Source organism: Cuculus canorus, chromosome 1 (genome assembly GCF_017976375.1).
Source record: "Cuculus canorus isolate bCucCan1 chromosome 1, bCucCan1.pri, whole genome shotgun sequence".
Lineage (NCBI taxonomy): Eukaryota > Metazoa > Chordata > Aves > Cuculiformes > Cuculidae > Cuculus > Cuculus canorus.
The window spans coordinates 207,697,922-207,720,337 of record NC_071401.1 but is presented as its reverse complement, the minus strand read 5'-3'; the positions used below and the strand labels follow the sequence as shown (position 1 = coordinate 207,720,337).

The window sequence follows — 22,416 nt, the reverse complement described above, 5'->3', positions numbered from 1 at the left end:
AAACCCTCAAAGGGCCCATAGAGACCCCAAAGAGACCATAGAGACCCCCAAAGGTGGAGGAACCCCCAAAGGCCCCATAGGAGCCTCAAAGGTGGAAGAACCCCAAAAGGCCCCATAGAGACCCCAAAGGGCCCATAGAGACCCCCAAAGGTGGAGGAACCCCCAAAGGCCCCATAGGAGCCTCAAAGGTGGAGGAACCCCAAAAAGACCCCATAGAGACCCCCAAAGGTGGAGGAACCCCCAAAGGCCCCATAGAGACCCCCAAAGGTGGGGGAACCCCAAAAAGGCCCCATAGGACCCCCAAAGGTGGAGGAACCCCAAAAGTAATGGGAGAAACCCTCAAAGGGCCCATAGAGACCCCAAAGGGCCCATAGGGCCCCCAAAGGCGGAGGAACCCCAAAAGTAATGGGAGAAACCCTCATAGGGCCCATAGAGACCCCAAAGGGACCATAGAGACCCCCAAAGGTGGAGGAACCCCAAAAGGCCCCATAGAACCCCCAAAGGTGGAGGAACCCCAAAAGTAATGGGAGAAACTCTCAAAGGCCCCAAAGAGACCCCAAAGGTGGAGGAACCTCAAAAAGGCCCGAAAGAGACCCCAAAGGTGGAGGAACCCCAAAAGGCACCATAGGAGCCTCAAAGGTGGAGGAACCCCAAAAGTAATGGGAGAAACCCTCAAAGGGCCCATATAGACCCCAAAGGTGGAGGAACCCCAAAATTAATGGGAGAAACCCTCAAAGGGCCCATAGAGACCCCCAAAGGTGGAGGAACCCCAAAAGGCACCATAGGAGCGTCAAAGGTGGAGGAACCCCAAAAGTAATGGGAGAAACCCTCAAAGGGCCCATAGAGACCTCAAAGGTGGAGGAACCCCAAAAGTAGTGGGAGAAACTCTCAAAGGGCCCATAGAGACCCCAAAGGGACCGTAGAGACCCCCAAAGGTGGAGGAACCCCAAAATTAATGGGAAAAACCCTCAAAGGGCCCATAGAGACCCTAAAGGGCCCCATAGAGACCCCCAAAGGGCCCATAGAGACCCCCAAAGGTGGAGGAACCCCAAAAAGGCCCCATAGAGACCCCCAAAGACGGAGGAACCCCAAAAGGCCCCATAGAGAACCCCCAAAGGTGAAGGAGAGGGCCACAAACGCGGTCCCAAACACCTCTGACAATGCCGTCAGGAAAGAGCGACCGCGGCCGCCGTGGCGGTTCCTTCGTGGTCGCGCGCGCTGTGACGTCAGCAGGCGGCGCCGTCGCGCGCGGTGACGTCAGCACGTCAAGGAGGCGTTAAATAGGCGGTGGGGGAGGAGTCTGTGCGTCAGGCGTGCGTGGTGACGTCAGCGCGCGGCGGCGCCTGTGAAGGCGGGAAAGACAAAAATGGCGGCGCGGGGAGAAGAAGGCGGAGGAGAGTGAGGTGAGAGGGGGAATAGCGGCGCAGGGAGGGAGAGGGAGAGGGAGAGGGAGAGGGAGAGGGAATGGCGGAGGCGGAGGCGGGAGAGGCCGAGTTGGAGAACCTCGGGAGGGCCATAAGGGCAACGTCCTCTTTCTGGGCGGGAATAATCGGTGGTTTCGGTGCTGAGTGAGGGATGATGGGATGGGAGCAGCGCTGAGGAGAAGTAATTCCAAGTAATCCTCAATAGAAGGAGGAGATGAAGCTTCCAAGTGATCCTCAGCAGAAGGAGGAGATGGAGCTTCCAAGTGATCCTCAGCAGAAGGAGGAGATGGAGCTTCCAAGTCCCGACCTTTGGGACCATCAGGGATAGACGATGTGAAGCTGTGATGGGAAATCCAGGCAGGAATTCTGGGTTGGATGGGGGGACCACAGCTGTGGACAGAGGAAAACCGATGGGTGGGATCTGTTTGGACTTCTGTAAAGGCTTTGAGGTGGATCCTCCACCCCCTCCGTCTCTCCAAATTGGGTTGGAAAGGTGGAAGGTTTCTGGGATGAGGAATTGGTTGGAATGGTTGCGTTCCAAGGGTCAATGGCTCCAATCCCAGATGGAGATCCGTCAGCGGTGGTGGCCCTCAGGGGTCCATACTGGGAGCGGCGCTGTTTGAGATCTCCATCGATGACATCGACACTGAGATCGAGGGCACTCTCAGCGAGTTTGGAGGGGACACTGAGCTGAGTGGGGCGGTTGTCACAGTGGAAGGGTGGGATGGATCCAGAGGGACCGGGAAACGCTGGAGAAGAGGGGCTGGAGAAGCTCAGGACCTGGAGAAGAGGGGCTGGAGAAGCTCAGAACCTGGAGAAGAGGGGCTGGAGAAGCTCAGGACCTGGAGAAGAGGGGCTGGAGAAGCTCAGGACCTGGAGAAGAGGGGCCGGAGAAGCTCAGGACCTGGAGAAGAGGGGCTGGAGAAGCTCAGGACCTGGAGAAGAGGAGCTGGACAACCTCAGGACTTGGAGAAGAGGGGCTGGAGAAGCTCAGGACCTGGAGAAGAGGGGCTGGAGAAGCTCAGGACCTGGAGAAGAGGGGCCGGAGAAGCTCAGGACCTGGAGAAGAGGGGCTGGAGAAGCTCAGGACCTGGAGAAGAGGAGCTGGACAACCTCAGGACTTGGAGAAGAGGGGCTGGAGAAGCTCAGGACCTGGAGAAGAGGGGCTGGAGAAGCTCAGGACCTGGAGAAGAGGGGCTGGAGAAGCTCAGGACCTGGAGAAGAGGGGCTGGAGAACCTCAAGAGGATCAACCAGGCCAAGGGCAACGTCCTACAGCGGGGTTGGGGCGATCCATGGTTTCACTCCAGGCTGGGGATGATGGATGGGAACAGCCCTGAGGAGAAGGACTTGGGGAGATGAGGAGAAGGTCGAGAGGAGCCCCAACGTGTGCTCCTGGCCCAGAAACCCCCCCGTGTCCTGGGCTGCATCCAGAGCAGCGTGGCCGGCAGGGAGGGACGGGATTCTGCCCCTCTGCTCCGCTCCGGGGAGACCTCATCTGGAGGGTTGTGTCCAGGTCTGGAATCCTCAGCAGAAGGAGGAGATGGAGGTGTTGGAATGGGTGCAGAGGAGGCTCCAAGGATGCTGCGAGGGCTGCAGAACCTCCCGTCCGAGGACAGCTGAGAGAGTTGGGGTTGGGGAGAAGAGAAGGCTCTCAGGAGACCTTATGGAGACCTTCCGGTGCCTGAAGGGGCTCCGGGAGAGCTGGAGAGGGGCTGTTCCCAAAGGGATGGAGGGATGGGATGAGGAATAATGGGATAAACTGGAGAGGGGCAGAGTTAGACTGGACATGAGGAGGAATTCCTTCATGATGAGGGTGGTGAGACCCTGGAAGAGGTTTTCCAGGGAAGCTGTGGCTGCCCCATCCCTGGAGGGGTTCCAGGCCAGGTTGGATGGGATTCGGATCCCCTGATCCAGCGGGAGGTGTCGCTGCCCATGGAGAGGGGCTGGAATTGGATCATCTTTAAGGTCCCTTCCATCCCCCCCCATTCTCTCTTTCCACGTCGTAGGCGATCCAAGAAAGAAGCGGGATTGGAAGCCGGGAAGCGGCGCCATGGAGGAGGTGGAGTCGCGCTTCCTGCACCTCCTGCAGCCCATCCGGGATCTCACCAAGAATTGGGAAGTGGACGTGGCCGCTCAGCTCGGGGAATACCTGGAAGAGGTGAGAGGAGGGGGTTCTGCGCCCCCACGTTGGGCGACGGAGGATGGAGAGGGCCTTTCCGCCTCCGTTTTCCTCCGGTGATGCTTCCCGGCATCTCTTGATGGTTTCTTCTCCGTCCGGGATCTTCGAATCCACCCTATGGATGAGGTTTTGGTGTTCTTGTTGTGCAGTTGGATCATATCTGCATTTCCTTCGACAACGGCAAAACCACCATGAACTTCATCGAAGCGGCGCTGCTGATCCAGGGATCCGCCTGCGTCTACAGCAGGAAGGTGAGGAATCCGGGAAGGGCTTGGGATGGAAGGGATCTCAGAGCCCATCCGGGTCCTCCTTAAATCATGGAATGGTTTGGGATGGAAGGGATCTCAAAGCTCATCCAATTCCACCTTAATTCATAGAATGGTTTGGGATTGAAGGGGTCTCAAAGCTCATTCAGTTCCACCTTAAATCATGGAATGGTTTGGGTTAAGGGATCTCAAAGCTCATTCAGTTCCACCTTAAATCATGGAATGGTTTGGGTTAAGGGATCTCAAAGCTCATTCAGTTCCACCTTAAATCATGGAATGGTTTGGGTTGGAAGAGGTCTCAAAGCTCATTCAGTTCCACCTTAAATCATGGAATGGTTTGGGTTAAGGGATCTCAAAGCCCATCCAGGTCCACCTTAAATCATGGAATGGGTTGGGTTGAAGGGATCTCAAAGCTCATCCGATTCCACCTTAATTCATAGAATGGTTTGGGATTGAAGGGGTTGCAAAGCTCATTCAGTTCCACCTTAAATCATGGAATGGTTTGGGATGGAAGGGATCTCAAAGCCCATCCAGGTCCACCGTAAATCATGGAATGGTTTGGGATGGAAGGGATCTCAAAGCCCATCCAGGTCCACCGTAAATCATGGAATGGTTTGGGATGGAAGGGATCTCAAAGCTCATCCAATTCCACCTTAATTCATAGAATGGTTTGGGATTGAAGGGGTCTCAAAGCTCATCCAATTCCACCTTAAATCATGGAATGGTTTGGGTTAAGGGGACCTCAAAGCTCATCCAGGTCCTCCTTAAATCGTGGAATGATTTGGGATGGAAAGGACCTCAAAGCCCATCCAGGTCCACCGTAAATCATGGAATAGTTTAGGTTGAAGGACCTCAAAGCTCATCCAATTCCACCTTAAATCATGGAATGGTTTGGGTTAAGGGACCTCAAAGCCCATCCAGGTCCACCTTAAATCATGGAATGGTTTGGGATGGAAGGGGTCTCAAAGCCCATCCAGGTCCACCGTAAATCATGGAATGGTTTGGGATGGAAGGGATCTCAAAGCCTATCCAGGTCCACCTCAGATCATGGAATGGTTTGGGTTGAAGGGGTCTCAAACTCATTCAGTTCCACCTTAAATCATGGAATGATTTGGGTTGGAAGGGATCTCAAAGCTCATCCAATTCCACCTTAAATCATGGAATGGGTTGGGTTGAAGGGATCTCAAAGCCCATCCAATTCCACCTTAAATCATGGAATGATTTGGGTTGGAAGGGGTCTCAAAGCCCATCCAATTCCACCGTAAATCATGGAATGGTTTGAATCTCAACTGCCCGTTGTTGAGATTTAGGGATTCAGAGAGTGGAAAGGATCCATGGGATCATCCGGAATCTGAATCCGAGATCTCCAGGGTTGAGATTTAGGGATTCAAAGAGTGGAAAGGATCCATGGGATCATCCGGAATCTGAATCCGAGATCTCCAGGGTTGAGATTTAGGGATACAAAGAGTGGAAAGGATCCATGGGATCATCCGGAATGCGAATCCCAGATCTCCAGGGCTGAGATTTAGGGATTCAAAGGGTGGAAAGGATCCATGGGATCATCCGGAATCTGAATCCCAGATCTCCACTGTTGGGATTTAGGGATACAAAGAGTGGAAAGGATCCATGGGATCATCCGGAATGTGAATCCCAGATCTCCGGTGTTGGGATTTAGGGATTCAAAGAGTGGAAAAGGATCCATGGGATCCTCCGGAATCTGAATCCCAGATCTCCAGGGTTGAGATTTAGGGATTCAAAGAGTGGAAAGGATCCATGGGATCATCCGGAATGTGAATCCCAGATCTCCAGGGTTGGGATTTAGGGATTCAAAGAGTGGAAAGGATCCATGGGATCATCCGGAATCTGAATCCCAGATCTCCAGGGTTGGGATTTAGGGATACAAAGAGTGGAAAGGATCCGTGGGATCATCCGGAATCTGAATCCCAGATCTCCACTGTTGGGATTTAGGGATTCAAAGAGTGGAAAGGACCATGGGATCATCCGGAATCTGAATCCCAGATCTCCAGGGTTGAGATTTAGGGATTCAAAGAGTGGAAAGGACCATGGGATCATCCGGAATCTGAATTCCGAGCGGCGTGGGATGGGCGGAGGGTGGGAGCGCATTCCGGCTGCGGTCGGAGCAGCATTTCTTGGAGCTGCTTTTTCCTTCTCCGGAATTCTGATTGCTGTTTTCCAGGTGGAATATCTCTACTCGTTGGTTTATCAGACGCTGGATTTCATCTGCAATAAAAAGTAAGGAAAACTTTGGGAAAGGGGACTTTGCCGGAGTTCCGGATAGCGCTTCCGTGTGTCTCTCCGCTCCCGTCTTTCTCCTTCCCATCGGGATTTGGTTGGGATTTTGGGGGTTCAAACTCCTCCCGTCTGCGGAGAAAGAGCTGTGAGCGGCGCCCCTGGGTTGGAAAATCCCGAATGGAATCAGATCCTCTTGGATAGGGAAGGATACGGCTTCGGAATTCCTCAATCCAACCCCTTTTTATGCGTCGGGGCTGGAAAAGCGCTGGGATTTGCCGCAGGAGTCCGGAGATCCGTCAGCGACGGCGGAGCAACGCGGAGCTTTCCCAAATTTCCCTGATTATTCCGGTGCTGTGGGATTGAAGCGGGAGATTCCCTCTTTTTCCTCTGGTAGCTTCGCAGCTGGATTTAGTCGGATTCTATTCCCGTCGGGATTTGCCGTGCAGATCCTTGGGAACGCATCGCCTCATTCCCGCCGTCGCCTCCGCGTTGTCCGCAGCGCCGTGGGATATTCCGACGCGGTGTTTCCGTAGAAGGCTTGGAGGGAATCGGTTGTTGCTTCGCTTCCGGCTTCCGGCGGGATCCTAATTCCATCTTTTTCTCCCTGGCTCAGGCGGGAAAAGCAGCCGAGTTCCTTGGGAGACGACGGCAAAGACACCGACGCCACCTTTGGGACGGAGCAGGAGGAGGTGAGGCCGATTCCCGACGGAATGGGAAGGTTTCGAGTGCCGTGGGGATATCCCAGAATTCCCTTTCTTTCCTGGCGGCGCTCTCCCAGTGGAATTTATCCCTGAATCCATCCCTGGGAGCGTCGGAAGCGCTCCCGGAAGCCGAGTGAACGTCTCCATCCTTCTCCTCCTCCCAAACTCCGGTTGTCTCTCTCCTGGGCTTTGTGAATCCTTCTTTCCTTCCTTCTTTTCCGCTCTTCCGGGCTCTTTCCTATCCAGCTCCGGCGTCTCGGAATGACCGCTCCTGCGTTTTCCTTTCCGACAGTTCCTCTCGCTGGATGACATCGGAGCCGGCAGCCCGGCCAACGTGGACATGAAGACGGATCACCGACCCAACGTAAGAGCGGCCGTTCTCCTCCTTTTCCGCCTTTCCCTGTCTCGGAATTTCCATGGATAAAGCCCTCGGAGGCTTCGGCAGCCGAGGGACATTCCCGCTGCGTTTCCTTTCCAGGCCGTCGACATCGTTCCTTTGACTCCGATGTCTTTGGTCCCTCCGGAAGACGCCGAGAAGAGGGAGAATCCCTTATTCAGGTGAGAACCGTGGAAAACGGTTGGAATTGGATCATCGTTACGGTCCATTCCGACCCAACGCATTCCATGACTTTGTGTTGGGAAGAGCCGAGGGCAGAGATGGATCCTGGAGAAAGAGGGGAGGGTTTGGCTTTGGGGTTTTCCCATCTCCGTGGGGTTCTCCGACGGCTCTTTGCCCTCAGCCGGAAAGGGGAGTTGGGATTGGGGAGAAGAGAAGAATCCGAGGAGACCTTATGGAGACCTTCCGGTGCCTGAAGGGGCTCCGGGAAAGCTGGAGAGGGGCTGTTCCCAAAGGGATGGAGTGATGGGATGAGGAATAATGGGATAAACCGGAGAGGGTCGCGTTTAGACGGGACATGAGGAGGAATTCCTTCATGATGAGAGTGGTGAGGCCCTGGAAGAGGTTTTCCAGGGAAGCTGTGGTGCTCCATCCATCCCTGGAGGGGTTCCAGGCCAGGTTGGATGGGATTCGGAGCCCCGGATCCAGCGGGAGGTATCCCTGCCCATGGAGAGAGGGGTTGGAATTGGATCACCTTTAAGGTCCCTTCCGACCCAACCCATTCCATGACTTCGTGTTGGGAAGAGCCGAGGGCAGAGATGGATCCCGGAGAAAGAGGGGAGGGTTTGGCTTTGGGATCTTCCCATCTCCGTGGGGTCCTCCGACGGCTCTTTGCCCTCAGCCGGAAAGGGGAGTTGGGATTGGGGAGAAGAGAAGGCTCCGAGGAGACCTTATGGAGACCTTCCGGTGCCTGAAGGGGCTCCGGGAAAGCTGGAGAGGGGCTGTTCCCAAAGGGATGGAGTGATGGGATGAGGAATAATGGGATAAACCGGAGAGGGTCACGTTTAGACTGGAAATGAGGAGGAATTCCTTCATGATGAGGTCATGGAAGAGGTTTTCCAGGGAAGCTGTGGTGCTCCATCCATCCCTGGAGGGGTTCCAGGCCAGGTTGGATGGGATTCGGAGCCCCGGATCCAGCGGGAGGTGTCGCTGCCCATGGAGAGAGGGGTTGGAATTGGATCACCTTTAAGGTCCCTTCCACCCCAACCCATTCCATGACTTCGTGTTGGGAAGAGCCGAGGGCAGAGATGGATCCTGGAGAAAGAGGGGAGGGTTTGGCTTTGGGATCTTCCCATCTCCGTGGGGTTCTCCGACGGCTCTTTGCCCTCAGCCGGACCGGGGAGCTCCTGGCCAGCCGGAAGGATTTCCGGATGAACACGTGCACCCCTCACGCCACCGGCGCTTTCCTGCTGGAGTTGGCGGGATTATCCCCGACTTTCCCACCGGAGCCGCGACGCCCCCGGAGCCCCCGAACAGCTGCAGGTATGGAATATTCGGGGTGCAGACTATGGAATTGGGGGAGGATTTCGGCTGGAAAAGACCTCGCGGAGCATCGACTCCAACTCCAGCGCTAAACCGTATCCCTGAGCGCCGCATCCGGGTGGGATTTGAACCTCTCCGGGGATGGGGACTCCACCACCGCCCCACGCGGCCTCTGCCGGAGCTCAACAACGCTTCCCAGGAAGGAATCTTTCCCAATATCCAATTTTAATCAACCCTGGCACAACTTGAGGCCATTCCCATCCCATTCCTTGGGAGCAAAGCCCGGATCCGACCTCCTTTCAGCTCCGTTCCTTTCTCCGGACGCTCCAACCCCTTTCCCAGCTCCGTTCCCTTCTCCGGACACTCCGTCCCCTTTCCCAGCTCCGTTCCCTTCTCCGGACGCTCCAACCCCTTTCCCAGCTCCGTTCCCTTCTCCGGACGCTCCAACCCCTTTCCCGGCTCCGTTCCCTTCTCCGGACGCTCCAACCCCTTTCCCAGCTCCGTTCCCTTCTCCGTACACTCCAACCCCTTTCCCGGCTCCGTTCCCTTCTCCGTACACTCCAACCCCTTTCCCGGCTCTGTTCCCTTCTCCGTACACTCCGTCCCCTTTCCCGGCTCCGTTCCCTTCTCCGTACACTCCATCCCCTTTCCCAGCTCCGTTCCCTTCTCTGTACCCTCCAACCCCTTTCCCGGCTCCATTCCCTTCTCCGTACACTCCATCCCCTTTCCCAGCTCCGTTCCCTTCTCCGGACGCTCCAACCCCTTTCCCGGCTCCGTTCCCTTCTCCGGACGCTCCAACCCCTTTCCCGGCTCCGTTCCTTTCTCCGGACGCTCCAACCCCTTTCCCGGCTCCGTTCCCTTCTCCGGACGCTCCAACCCCTTTCCCGGCTCCGTTCCCTTCTCCGGACGCTCCGTCCCCTTTCCCGGCTCCGTTCCCTTCTCCGTACACTCCGTCCCCTTTCCCGGCTCCGTTCCCTTCTCCGTACACTCCGTCCCCTTTCCCGGCTCCGTTCCCTTCTCCGTACACTCCATCCCCTTTCCCGGCTCCGTTCCCTTCTCCGGACGCTCCGTCCCCTTTCCCAGCTCCGTTCCCTTCTCCGTACACTCCAACCCCTTTCCCGGCTCCGTTCCCTTCTCCGGACGCTCCAACCCCTTTCCCAGCTCCGTTCCCTTCTCCGGACGCTCCAACCCCTTTCCCAGCTCCGTTCCCTTCTCCGGACGCTCCGTCCCCTTTCCCAGCTCCGTTCCCTTCTCCGGACGCTCCATCCCCTTTCCCAGCTCCGTTCCCTTCTCCGGACGCTCCAACCCCTTTCCCGGCTCCGTTCCCTTCTCCGTACACTCCAACCCCTTTCCCGGCTCCGTTCCCTTCTCCGGACGCTCCAACCCCTTTCCCAGCTCCGTTCCCTTCTCCGGACGCTCCAACCCCTTTCCCGGCTCCGTTCCCTTCTCCGGACGCTCCGTCCCCTTTCCCAGCTCCGTTCCCTTCTCCGTACACTCCGTCCCCTTTCCCGGCTCCGTTCCCTTCTCCGGACGCTCCGTCCCCTTTCCCAGCTCCGTTCCCTTCTCCGGACGCTCCGTCCCCTTTCCCAGCTCCGTTCCCTTCTCCGGACGCTCCGTCCCCTTTCCCAGCTCCGTTCCCTTCTCCGTACACTCCAACCCCTTTCCCGGCTCCGTTCCCTTCTCCGGACGCTCCAACCCCTTTCCCAGCTCCGTTCCCTTCTCCGGACGCTCCAACCCCTTTCCCAGCTCCGTTCCCTTCTCCGGACGCTCCGTCCCCTTTCCCGGCTCCGTTCCCTTCTCCGGACGCTCCGTCCCCTTTCCCGGCTCCGTTCCCTTCTCCGGACGCTCCAACCCCTTTCCCGGCTCCGTTCCCTTCTCCGGACGCTCCGTCCCCTTTCCCAGCTCCGTTCCCTTCTCCGTACACTCCGTCCCCTTTCCCGGCTCCGTTCCCTTCTCCAGACACTCCGTCCCCTTTCCCAGCTCCGTTCCCTTCTCCGGACGCTCCGTCCCCTTTCCCAGCTCCGTTCCCTTCTCCGGACGCTCCATCCCCTTTCCCAGCTCCGTTCCCTTCTCCGTACACTCCGTCCCCTTTCCCGGCTCCGTTCCCTTCTCCGTACACTCCAACCCCTTTCCCAGCTCCGTTCCCTTCTCCGTACACTCCGTCCCCTTTCCCGGCTCCGTTCCCTTCTCCGTACACTCCGACCCCTTTCCCGGCTCCGTTCCCTTCTCCGTACACTCCGTCCCCTTTCCCAGCTCCATTCCCTTCTCCAGACACTCCGTCCCCTTTCCCAGCTCCGTTCCCTTCTCCGGACGCTCCGTCCCCTTTCCCAGCTCCGTTCCCTTCTCCGGACGCTCCAACCCCTTTCCCAGCTCCGTTCCCTTCTCCGGACGCTCCAACCCCTTTCCCAGCTCCGTTCCCTTCTCCGGACGCTCCGTCCCCTTTCCCGGCTCCGTTCCCTTCTCCGTACACTCCAACCCCTTTCCCAGCTCCGTTCCCTTCTCCGGACGCTCCAACCCCTTTCCCGGCTCCGTTCCCTTCTCCGGACGCTCCGTCCCCTTTCCCAGCTCCGTTCCCTTCTCCGTACACTCCGTCCCCTTTCCCGGCTCCGTTCCCTTCTCCGGACGCTCCGTCTCCTCGAGGTCTTTTTTGGATTGAGGGATCCAACGCCCAACGGAATCGGGACAGCAGCGATTCCGCTCTCTGTCTTTGCTCCCAGGAGGGGATGGTTTGAATTCCAGGGGTTTTCCGGGAAGCACCGGGGTTCGAATCCCTCTTTCTCGCGGGATCCTGACGTCTCCTTTCCATCCCGTCGGCAGGAGCGCATTCCGGTGTCCTCGGAAGGGATCCCGTGCAGGCGCTGAGCTTTTCCGAAGACGGAGGTGAGTTGCGTGTGGGAGAACGGAAGAGCGGAGAGACATCCGATTGTCCATCCTACGGCACCTCAGGCCATTCCGAGTGTATCCGAGCGTCCGTTGGGATGAAGGATTCTCCCGTTCGGTGCTCCATCCGGGCAGGTTGGGACCTTCCGACCCCGTGACCGTTGAACCGAAGAATCGGAGAAGAATTTGGATTGGAAAGAACCTTAAAGGTGATCCAATTCCAAATGCTCTCCGTGGGCAGTGGGACATCTCCTGCCGGATCCGGGGCTCCGAATCCCATCCAACCTGGCCTGGAACCCCTCCAGGGATGGGGCAGCCACAGCTTCCCGGGAAAACCTCTTCCAGGGTCTCATCGTCCTCATGGGGAAGGAATTCCTCCTCATGTCCAGTCTAAATGTGACCCTCTCCAGTTTATCCCATTATTCCTCATCCCATCACTCCATCCCTTTGGGAACAGCCCCTCTCCAGCTTTCCCGGAGCCCCTTCAGGCACCGGAAGGTCTCCATAAGGTCTCCTCAAAGCCTTCTCTTCTCCCCAATCCCAACTCCCCTTTCCGGCTGAGGGCAAAGAGCCGTCGGAGAACCCCACGGAGATGGGAAGATCCCAAAGCCAAACCCTCCCCTCTTTCTCCAGGATCCATCTCTGCCCTCGGCTCTTCCCAACACAAAGTCATGGAATGGGCTGGGGTGGAAGGGACCTTAAAGATGATCCAATTCCAACCCCTCTCTCCATGGGCAGCGACACCTCCCGCTGGATCCGGGGCTCCGAATCCCATCCAACCTGGCCTGGAACCCCTCCAGGGATGGATGGAGCTCCACAGCTTCCATGGAAAACCTCTTCCAGGGTCTCATCACCCTCATCATGAAGGAATTCCTCCTCATTTCCAGTCTAAACGTGACCCTCTCCGGTTTATCCCATTATTCCTCATCCCATCGCTCCATCCCTTTGGGAACAGTCCCTCTCCGGCATTCCCGGAGCCCCTTCAGGCACCGGAAGGTCTCCATAAGGTCTCCTGAGAGCCTTCTCTTCTCCCCAACCCCAACTCTCTCAGCTGTCCTCGGACGGGAGGTTCTCCAACCCTCAGATAATCCATGGATCCTCCTCTGGATCCATTCCAACAGCTCCATCTCCTCCTTCCATTGAGGATTCCAACGCTCCCGATGAGGTCTCTCCGGAGCGGAGCAGAGGGGCACAATCCCGTCCCTCCGTGCCGGCCACGCTGCTCGGGATGCAGCCCCGGACATGGTGGTTTTTCCATGCCGGAAGCGCACGTTGGGGCTCCTCTCGACCTTCTCCTCCTCTCCCCGAGTCCTTCTCCTCGGAGCTTCTCCCATCCCATCATCCCTCCCCCTGGATCGATCCCATGGATTTTTCCGGCCCGGCTGTAGACGGTGCTCTCGGTTTGGTTGAACCTCACAACGTTCTCACCTCCAGAACGGGAGTATCGGAGACTCTTTTCCACCCTTTTCACCATTCCCATCCTTTCCAGGTGCTCCAGAACCTGAGGATGATGACTACGGAGCGGATATCCCGGAAAACGATGTGGAAATGCTTCCAGCTGCTCCGGAATGCATAGAAGCGCAGAAGGTAACGCTGGAGCACTCTTCCGACGGCTCCATCCCCTTCCGACGGCTCCGTAGGATCCTCAATCCCTTTTCCTGCGTCTCCCAGATTGCTCCCAAGGAGAAAGGAATCATCCTACGGAAGCGATTCCCAACGGAAGACCCCAACGCTCACATCAAGGTACGGAAACCGGGAGCCGAGGAGCTTCTCCGGGTGGGAAGTGTGGGGTTATCCGTGTCCTTCCGGCGGAGTTCGGCTTCTCCCACTTTTCCGCCCTTTTTTTTTTGCCAGGAGATGTTGGATCCGTGGCAAAGCCTCGATCCCTTCGCTGATTCCGAGGAAAAGCCGTTTAAGAAAGGTATCGGAGACGGAGCCGCGAGTTCCTTCCTGGGTTGCCGGGAATGGGCTCCGAAGGTTCCGTATGGCGGCCGTGGGGGCCTTCGGCATTCCCAGAGCGCCGGTGGGGTTTGGGAATGGCGCCGCCGGAGCGTTGGGATGGCGGAGCTGTGCCTTGTCCGTAGGGAGGCCCTTCCTGCTGCCGCGCGGCCTGGACGGAGTCGTGGGAGGCAAACGGAAGAGGAAGAGCCCCCGGAAGCTCCAGGACTTCGTCAAATGGTTCACTGCAGCCTGTGAGTAGCGCGGATCCAGCAGGATCCGGCTCCCTCCCTCCCTTCCCTCCCTCCCTCCCTTCCCTCCTTCCCTCCTTCCCTCCTTCCCTCCTTCCCTCCTTCCCTCCTTCCCTCCTTCCCTCCTTCCCTCCTTCCCTCCTTCCCTCCCTCCTTCCCCGAACCCTTTCCTCCTTCCTTCCCCGGAGCCCTTCCTCCTTCCTTCCTTCCCCAAACCGTTTCCTCCTTCTTCCCTCGAAGCCCTTTCCTCCTCCTTTCCTTGACCCCTTTCCTCCTCCTTCCCCGAACCCTTTCCTCGAACCCTTTCCTCCTCCTTTCCTGAACCCTTTCCTCCTTCCATCCCCGGAGCCCTTCTTCCTTCCTTCCTTCCCCGGAGCCCTTCTTCCTTCCTTCCTTCCCCGGAGCCCTTCCTCCTCCCTTTCCCGAACCCTTTCCTCCCCCCTTTCCCGAACCCTTTCCTCCCCCCTTTCCCGAACCTTTTCCTCCCTCCTTTCCCGAACCTTTTCCTCCTTCCTTTCCCGAACCCTTTCCTCCTCCTTTCCCGAACCCTTTCCTCCTCCTTTCCCGAACCCTTTCCTCCTCCTTTCCCGAACCCTTTCCTCCTTCCTTTCCCGAACCCTTTCCTCCTTCCTTTCCCGAACCCTTTCCTCCTTCCTTTCCCGAACCCTTTCCTCCTCCTTTCCCGAACCCTTTCCTCCTCCTTTCCCGATCCCTTTCCTCCTTCTTCCCCAAACCCTTTCCTCCTTCCTTCCCTGGAGCCCTTCCTCCTTCCTTCCTCAAACTCTTTCCTCCTCCTTCCCCAAACCCTTTCCTCAAACCCTTTCCTCCTCCTTTCCCGAACACTTTCCTCCTTCCTTCCCCGGAGCCCTTCCTCCTTCCTTCCTTCCCCAAACCGTTTCCTCCTTCTTCCCTCGAAGCCCTTTCCTCCTCCTTTCCCCCTCCTTTCCCCAAACCCTTTCCTCCTCCTTTCCCGAAACCTTTCCTCCTTCTTCCCCCAAAGCCCTTCCTCCTTCCTTCCCCGAACTCTTTCCTCCTCCTTCCCCGAACCCTTTCCTCGAACCCTTTCCTCCTTCCTTCCCGGGAGCCCTTCCTCCTTCCTTCCTTCCCCAAACCGTTTCCTCCTTCTTCCCTCGAAGCCCTTTCCTTCTCCTTTCCCAAACCCTTTCCTCCTCCTTTCCCCAAACCCTTTCGTCCTTCTTCCCCAAACCCTTTCCTCCTCCTTTCCCGAAACCTTTCCTCCTTCTTCCCCCAAAGCCCTTCCTCCTTCCTTCCTCAAACTCTTTCCTCCTCCTTCCCCAAACCATTTCCTTGAACCCTTTCCTTCTCCTTTCCCTAACCCTTTCCTCCTTTCTTCCCCGGAGCCCTTCCTCCTTCTTCCCTGAGCCCTTCCTCCTTCCTTCCTTCCCCGCAGCCCTTCCTCCTTCCTTCCTCAGAGCCCTTTCCTCCTCCTTTCCCTGAACCCTTTCCTCCTCCCTTTCCCGATCCCTTTCCTCCTCCCTTTCCCGAACCCTTTCCTCCTCCCTTTCCCGAACCCTTTCCTCCTCCCTTCCCGATCCCTTTCTTTCCTCCTTCCTTCCCCGATCCCTTTCCTCCTTCCTTCCCCGAACCCTTTCTTTCCTCCTCCCTTTCCCGAACCCTTTCCTCCTCCCTTTCCCGAACCCTTTCCTCCTCCTTTCCCGAACCCTTTCCTCCTCCTTTCCCGAACCCTTTCCTCCTTCCTTCCCCGGAGCCCTTCCTCCTTCCTTCCTTCCCCAAACCCTTTCCTCCTTCTTCCCTCGAAGCCCTTTCCTTCTCCTTTCCCAAACCCTTTCCTTCTCCTTTCCTCGACCACTTTCCTCCTCCTTTCCCGAACCCTTTCCTCCTCCTTCCCCGAACCCTTTCCTCCTTCCTTTCCCGAACCCTTTCCTCCTCTCTTTCCCGAACCCTTTCCTCCTCCCTTTCCCGATCCCTTTCCTCCTCCCTTTCCTCCTCCCTTTCCCGAACACTTTCCTCCTCCCTTTCCCGAACCCTTTCCTCCTTCCTTTCCCGAACCCTTTCCCCTTTCCTCTTCCTCTTCCTTCCTTCCATCCTTTCCGCTTCCCGCAGACACCCCCGTTGCCGACAGCCGGAAAACCCGGCGGAAAGGCCCCACCTTTGCGGGTGAGTGGGATTTTAGTGTTTAACTGGGAATTTTGGGGGGGGTCTGCTGGGATTCAGCTGCTTTCCTTGGAATTTTGGGGGGCTTTACTGGGAATTTGGGGGGGCTTGGCTGGGATTTAGGTGTTTTCCTTGGAGTTTTGGGGGGCTTTGCTGGGATTTTGGGGGGAATTATTGGGATTCAAGTGCTTCACTGGGAATTTTGGGGGGCTTTGCTGGGATTTAGGCATTTTCCTTGGGAATTTCGGGGGCTTTGCTGGGATTTTGGGGGGAATTGTTGGGATTCAAGTGCTTCACTGGGATTTTTGGGGGGCTTTGCTGGGATTTAGGTGCTTTCCTTGGAATTTTGGGGGGCTTTGCTGGGATTTTGGGGGGAAATATTGGGATTCAAGTGCTTCACTGGGATTTTTGGGGGGCTTTGATGGGATTTAGGTATTTTCCTTGGGAATTTCGGGGTCTTTGCTGGGATTTTGGGGGGCTTTGCTGGGATTTAGGCATTTTCCTTGGGAATTTCGGGGGCTTTGCTGGGATTTTGGGGGGAATTGTTGGGATTCAAGTGCTTCACTGGGATTTTTGGGGGGCTTTGCTGGGATTTAGGTGCTTTCCTTGGGATTTTGGGGGGCTTTGCTGGGATTTTGGGGGGAATTATTGGGATTCAAGTGCTTCACTGGGATTTTTGGGGGGCTTTGATGGGATTTAGGTATTTTCCTTGGGAATTTCGGGGTCTTTGCTGGGATTTTGGGGGGCTTTGCTGGGATTTAGGCATTTTCCTTGGGAATTTTGGGGTCTTTGCTGGGGTTTTGGGGGGAATTGTTGGGATTCAATTGCTTCACTGGGATTTTGGGGGGCTTTGCTGGGATTTAGGTGTTTTCCTTGGAGTTTTGGGGGGCTTTGCTGGGGTTTTGGGGGGAATTACTGGGATTCAAGTGCTTCACTGGGATTTTGGGGGGCTCTGTTGGGATTTAGGTGCTTCCCTTGGAATTTTGGGGGTCTTGGCTGGGATTTGGGGGGTCTTTGCTGGGATTTAGGCATTTTCCTTGGGAATTTCGGGGTCTTTGCTGGGGTTTTGGGGGGAAATATTGGGATTCAAGTGCTTCACTGGGATTTTTGGGGGGCTTTGCTGGGATTTAGGTGCTTTCCTTGGAATTTTGGGGGGCTTTACTGGGATTTTGGGGGGCTTTGCTGGGATTTAGGTGTTTTCTTTGGCATTTTTGGGGGGCTTTGGGAATTTGGGGGGAATTATTGGGATTCAGGTGCTTCACTGGGATTTTTGGGGGGCTTTGCTGGGATTTTAGTGTTTAACTGGGGATTTTGGGGGGCTTTGATGGGATTTGGGGGGATTTTGCTGGGGTTTAGGCATTTTCCTTGGGATTTTGGGGATCTTGGCTGGGATTTTGGGGGGTCTTTGCTGGGATTTAGGCATTTTCCTTGGGAATTTCGGGGTCTTTGCTGGGATTTTGGGGGCAATTGTTGGGATTCAAGTGCTTCACTGGGATTTTGGGGGGGCTTTGCTGGGATTTTGGGGCACTTTGTTGGATTTTGGGGCGTTTTGTTGGATTTTGGGGGGCTTTGCCGGGATTTTCCTCTTTCCCTGAAGGTTTTGGGAGCGCTTTACTGGGATTTCAGTGTTTGACTACGGTTTTTAGGGACCATTTCTGGGATTTTGGGGGTCTTTGCTGGGATTTTGGGGGTCTTAGCTGGGATTTTGGGGTGATTTGCTGGGATTTTGGGGCGTTTTGTTGGATTTTGGGGGGCTTTGCCGGGATTTTCCTCTTTCCCTGAAGGTTTTGGGAGCGCTTTACTGGGATTTCAGTGTTTGACTACGGTTTTTAGGGACCATTTCTGGGATTTTGGGGGTCTTAGCTCGGATTTTGGGGCTCTTAGCTGGGATTTTGGGGTGCTTTGCTGGGATTTTGGGGCGTTTTGTTGGATTTTGAGGGGCTTTGCCGGGATTTTCCTCTTTCCCTGAGGGTTTTGGGAGCGCTTTACTGGGATTTTGGAGTTTGACTACGGTTTTAGGGACCATTTCTGGGATTTTGGGGGTCTTAGCTCGGATTTTGGGGGTCTTTGCTGGGATTTTGGGGCACTTTGTTGGATTTTGGGGCGTTTTGTTGGATTTTGGGGTGCTTTGCTGGGATTTTCCTCATTCCCTGAGGGTTTTGGGAGCGCTTTACTGGGATTTCAGAGTTTGGCTGCAGTTTTTAGGGACCATTTCTGGGATTTTGGGGCTCCTTGCTGGGATTTTGGGGGGGTCTTTGCTGGGATTTTGGGGGCACTTCCTTGGATTTTGGGGCGTTTTGTTGGATTTTGGGGGGCTTTGCCGGGATTTTCCTCTTTCCCTGAGGGTTTTGGGAGCGCTTTACCAGGATTTCGGAGTTTGACTACGGTTTTTAGGGACCATTTCTGGGATTTTGGGGGTCTTTGCTGGGATTTTGGGGGTCTTAGCTGGGATTTTGGGGTGATTTGCTGGGATTTTGGGGCGTTTTGTTGGATTTTGGGGGGCTTTGCCGGGATTTTCCTCTTTCCCTGAGGGTTTTGGGAGCGCTTTACCGGGATTTCGGTGTTTGGCTGCAGTTTTTAGGGACCATTTCTGGGATTTTGGGGCTCTTTGCTCGGATTTTGGGGGTCTTGGCTCAGATTTTGGGGCACTTTGTTGGATTTTGGGGTGTTTTGTTGGATTTTGGGGGGCTTTGCTGAGATTTTCCTCTTTCCCTGAGGGTTTTGGGAGCGCTTTACTGGGATTTCAGTGTTTGACTACGGTTTTTAGGGACCATTTCTGGGATTTTAGGGGCCTTAGCTCGGATTTTGGGGCTCTTAGCTGGGATTTTGGGGCACTTTCTTGGATTTTGGGGTGTTTTGTTGGATTTTGGGGGGCTTTGCCGGGATTTTCCTCTTTCCCTGAGGGTTTTGGGAGTGCTTTACTGGGATTTCAGTGTTTGACTACGGTTTTTAGGGACCATTTCTGGGATTTTGGGGGTCTTGGCTGGGATTTTGGGGTGCTTAGCTGGGATTTTGGGGTGCTTTGCTGGGATTTTGGGGTGTTTTGTTGGATTTTGGGGGGCTTTGCCGGGATTTTCCTCTTTCCCTGAGGGTTTTGGGAGCGCTTTACTGGGATTTCGGTGTTTGGCTGCAGTTTTTAGGGACCATTTCTGGGATTTTGGGGCTCTTTGCTCGGATTTTAGGGGTCTTGGCTGGGATTTTGGGGGTCTTAGCTTGGATTTTGGGGCGTTTTGTTGGATTTTGGGGCGTTTTGTTGGATTTTGGGGGGCTTTGCCGGGATTTTCCTCTTTCCCTGAAGGTTTTGGGAGGGCTTTACTGGGATTTCAGTGTTTGGCTGCAGTTTTTAGGGACCACTTCTGGGATTTCGGGGCCTTAGCTCGGATTTTGGGGCTCTTTGCTGGGATTTTGGTGGTCTTAGCTGGGATTTTGGGGTGCTTGGCTGGGATTTTGGGGCGCTTTGTTGGATTTGGGGCGCTTTGCTGGGATTTTCCTCTTTCCCTGAAGGTTTTGGGAGCGCTTTACTGGGATTTCAGTGTTTGACTACGGTTTTTAGGGACCATTTCTGGGATTTTGGGGCTCTTTGCTCGGATTTTGGGGGTCTTGGCTCAGATTTTGGGGCACTTTGTTGGATTTTGGGGCGTTTTGTTGGATTTTGGGGTGCTTTGCTGGGATTTTCCTCATTCCCTGAGGGTTTTGGGAGGGCTTTACTGGGATTTCAGTGTTTGGCGGCGGTTTTTAGGGGCCATTTCTGGGATTTTGGGGCTCTTGGCTGGGATTTTGGGGTGCTTAGCTGGGATTTCGGGGTGCTTAGCTGGGATCGGCTCTCATTCCCGCAGACCTGGAGGCGCTGTACTGGCAGCAGCTGCGGGAACGCAAGAGCCGCGCGGTGAGCGGATGCAGCGGAGAATCCGGACTATCCCATCTCTTTCCCCCCCCCACCCTCCTCCGGACCCCCTTCCTGCTCTCTTGGGGGGTCCCCCTGTGGATTTTGGGGGGCCCCCCCGTCTCCTGCGTTCCGTCGCCGCGGGCTCAGGGCTTTCCTTTCCCAGGCTGCTCCGTGGGAGCCGCTGCGCCTCCAGGAGTCGGAGCCGCCGGAGGAGGAGCGCGAGGCCGATGGAGAGGAGGGAGATGGTACTTTGGGTCCCCCCAAAATCCCCCTTGGGGTCCCCCCAAATCCCCCTTGGAGGATCCCCCCAAAATCCCCCTTCGATCCCCCCCTAAATCTCCCTTGGATCCCTCAAATATGACTTGGATCCCCCCCAAAATCCCCCTTGGATCCCCCCCAAATCCCCTTGGATCCCTCAAATCCCCCCAAAATCCCCTTGAATCCCCCCGAAATCCCATTGAATGCCCTCTAAATCCCCTTGGATCCCCCCTAAATCTCCCTTGGATCCCTCAAATCCCCCCTAAATCCCCCTGAATTCCCCCCAAATCCACCTTAGATCCCTCAAATCCCCCTCAAATCCCCTTAGATCCCCTTGGATCCCCCCAAATCTCCTTGAACCCCTCAAATCCCCCTTGATTCCCCCCTAAATCCCTTTGGATCTCTCAAATCTCCCTTGGATCCCCCTTGAACTCCCCTAAATCCCCCCTAAATCCCCTTGAATCCCCCCCAAATCCCCTTGGATCCCTCAAATCCCCCCAAAATCCCCTTGAATCCCCCCGAAATCCCATTGAATCCCCTCTAAATCCCCTTGGATCTCCCCTAAATCTCCCTTGGATCCCTCAAATCCCCCCCAAATCCCCCTTAGATCCCTCAAATCCCCCTCAGATCCCCCCTCAAATCCCCTTAGATTCCCCCCAAATCCCCTTGGACCCCTTGAATCCCCCCCAAATCCCCTTGGATCCCTCAAATCCCCCTTGATTCCCCCTTAAATCCCCTTGGATCTCTCAAATCTCCCTTGGATCCCCCTTGAACCCCCCGAAATCCCCTCCTAAATCTCCCTTGGATCCCCCCAAATCCCCTTGGATCCCTAAAATCCCCTTGAATCCCCCCAAAATCCCATTGAATCCCCCCTAAATCTCCCTTGGATCTCCCCTAAATCCCCTTGGATCCCCCCTAAATCTCCCTTGGATCCCTCAAATCCCCCTCAGATCCCCCCTCAAATTCCCTTAGATTCCCCCTAAATCCCCTTGGATCCCTCAAATCCCTCTTGATTCCCCCCTAAATCCCCTTGGATCGCTCAAATCCCTCCGAAATCCCATTGAATCCCCTCTAAATCCCCTTGGATCCCCCCTAAATCTCCCTTGGATCCCTCAAATCCCCCCCAAATCCCCTTGGATCACTCGAATCCCCCCCCAAATCCCATTGGATCCCCCGTAAATCTCCCTTGGATCCCTCAAATCCCCCCCAAATCCCCTTGGATCCCTCAAATCCTCCTTGATTCCCCCCAAAATCCCCTTGGATCCCTCAAATCTGACTTGGCTCACCCTTGGATGCTCCAAAATCTCCTTGTTCCCCCCCCAAATCCCCCTCGGTTACCCCCCTGAATCCCCCCCAAATCCCCTTAGATCCCCCCAAATCCCCTTAGATCCCCCCAAATCCCTCTTGGATTCCCCAAATCCCCCTTGGTTCACCCCCAAATCCCCCTTGGGTCCCTCAAATCTCCTTGAAACCCCCTCAAATCTCCCTTGGATCCCCTTGGATCCCCCCGAAATCCCCCTTGGATCCCGCAAATCCTGTTGAATCCCCCCTAAATCTCCCTTGGATCCCTCAGATCCCCCCTCAATACCCCTTGGATCCCTCAAATCCCCTTAGAATCCCCCCTAAATCCCCTTGGATCCCTCAACTCCCCCTTGATTCCCCCCTAAATCCCTTTGGATCTCTCAAATCTCCCTCGGATCCCCCTCGAACCCCCCTGAAATCCCCTTGAATCCCCCCTAAATCCCTTTGGATCTCTCAAATCTCCCTCGGATCCCCCTCGAACCCCCCTAAATCCCCCTTGGATCCCCCCCCAATCCCACCCGGCGGCACTCGATCTCATCCCCTCTCCGTACAGCCGACTTTACGGAGCACGAGGACATCGGAGCCGAGAACCCGGAGGAAGCCGGAGGAGACGAATCCGCTCGGCGTAAGCGCTTTCCCCAACGTCCCCCTCCAAATCCCCAAACCCCAAACGCCTCCGTCTGTCCGTCCGTCCGTCTGTCCTGGCTGGTGACTCCCTCCCTATCCTCCCGCAGCTCCGATCCGCTCGGAATCGCTCGGATACGAGGAGCTGGTGCGGCGGAACGTGGTAAGGGAAGAGAAAAGGGGGAACCCCCCCCCCAAAATCCAACCTTCTCATCTTCCAGATCTTTTTTGGCACTTTCCAGCCATAAAATCCTGGCTCCGGAAGGATTCCGAAGGCTCTCGGTTTTCCTTTCCGTAGGAGCTGTTCATGGCGGAGTCGCAGAAATACGCGCGGGAGACGGAGCTCTCGCAGCACGTGCGGCGCTGGGAAGAGAGGATCGGGCCCCTCCTGCACGAGCAGGCAAGGGGGGGGGGGCAAGGGGGGGAGGAGGGGGGATT

At 56.0% G+C, this 22,416-nt stretch overlaps 1 protein-coding gene across 1 annotated transcript; it reads left to right on the top strand.

The window, feature by feature from the left end:
- Positions 1 to 398: 398 nt before the first annotated feature.
- On the top strand, positions 399 to 22,378 carry NCAPH2 (non-SMC condensin II complex subunit H2; the record flags this gene model as incomplete). Its single annotated transcript, XM_054069553.1, has 20 exons — positions 399 to 855; positions 1,038 to 1,403; positions 3,432 to 3,583; positions 3,754 to 3,855; positions 6,068 to 6,123; positions 6,737 to 6,812; positions 7,117 to 7,188; positions 7,303 to 7,382; positions 8,552 to 8,703; positions 11,521 to 11,583; positions 13,073 to 13,170; positions 13,255 to 13,326; positions 13,438 to 13,504; positions 13,668 to 13,775; positions 15,858 to 15,911; positions 19,745 to 19,794; positions 19,958 to 20,039; positions 21,908 to 21,979; positions 22,089 to 22,141; positions 22,277 to 22,378. Coding segments are annotated over exons 3-20 (1,467 nt in total), but the record flags the coding sequence as incomplete, so codon positions are not given.
- Positions 22,379 to 22,416: the final 38 nt, after the last annotated feature.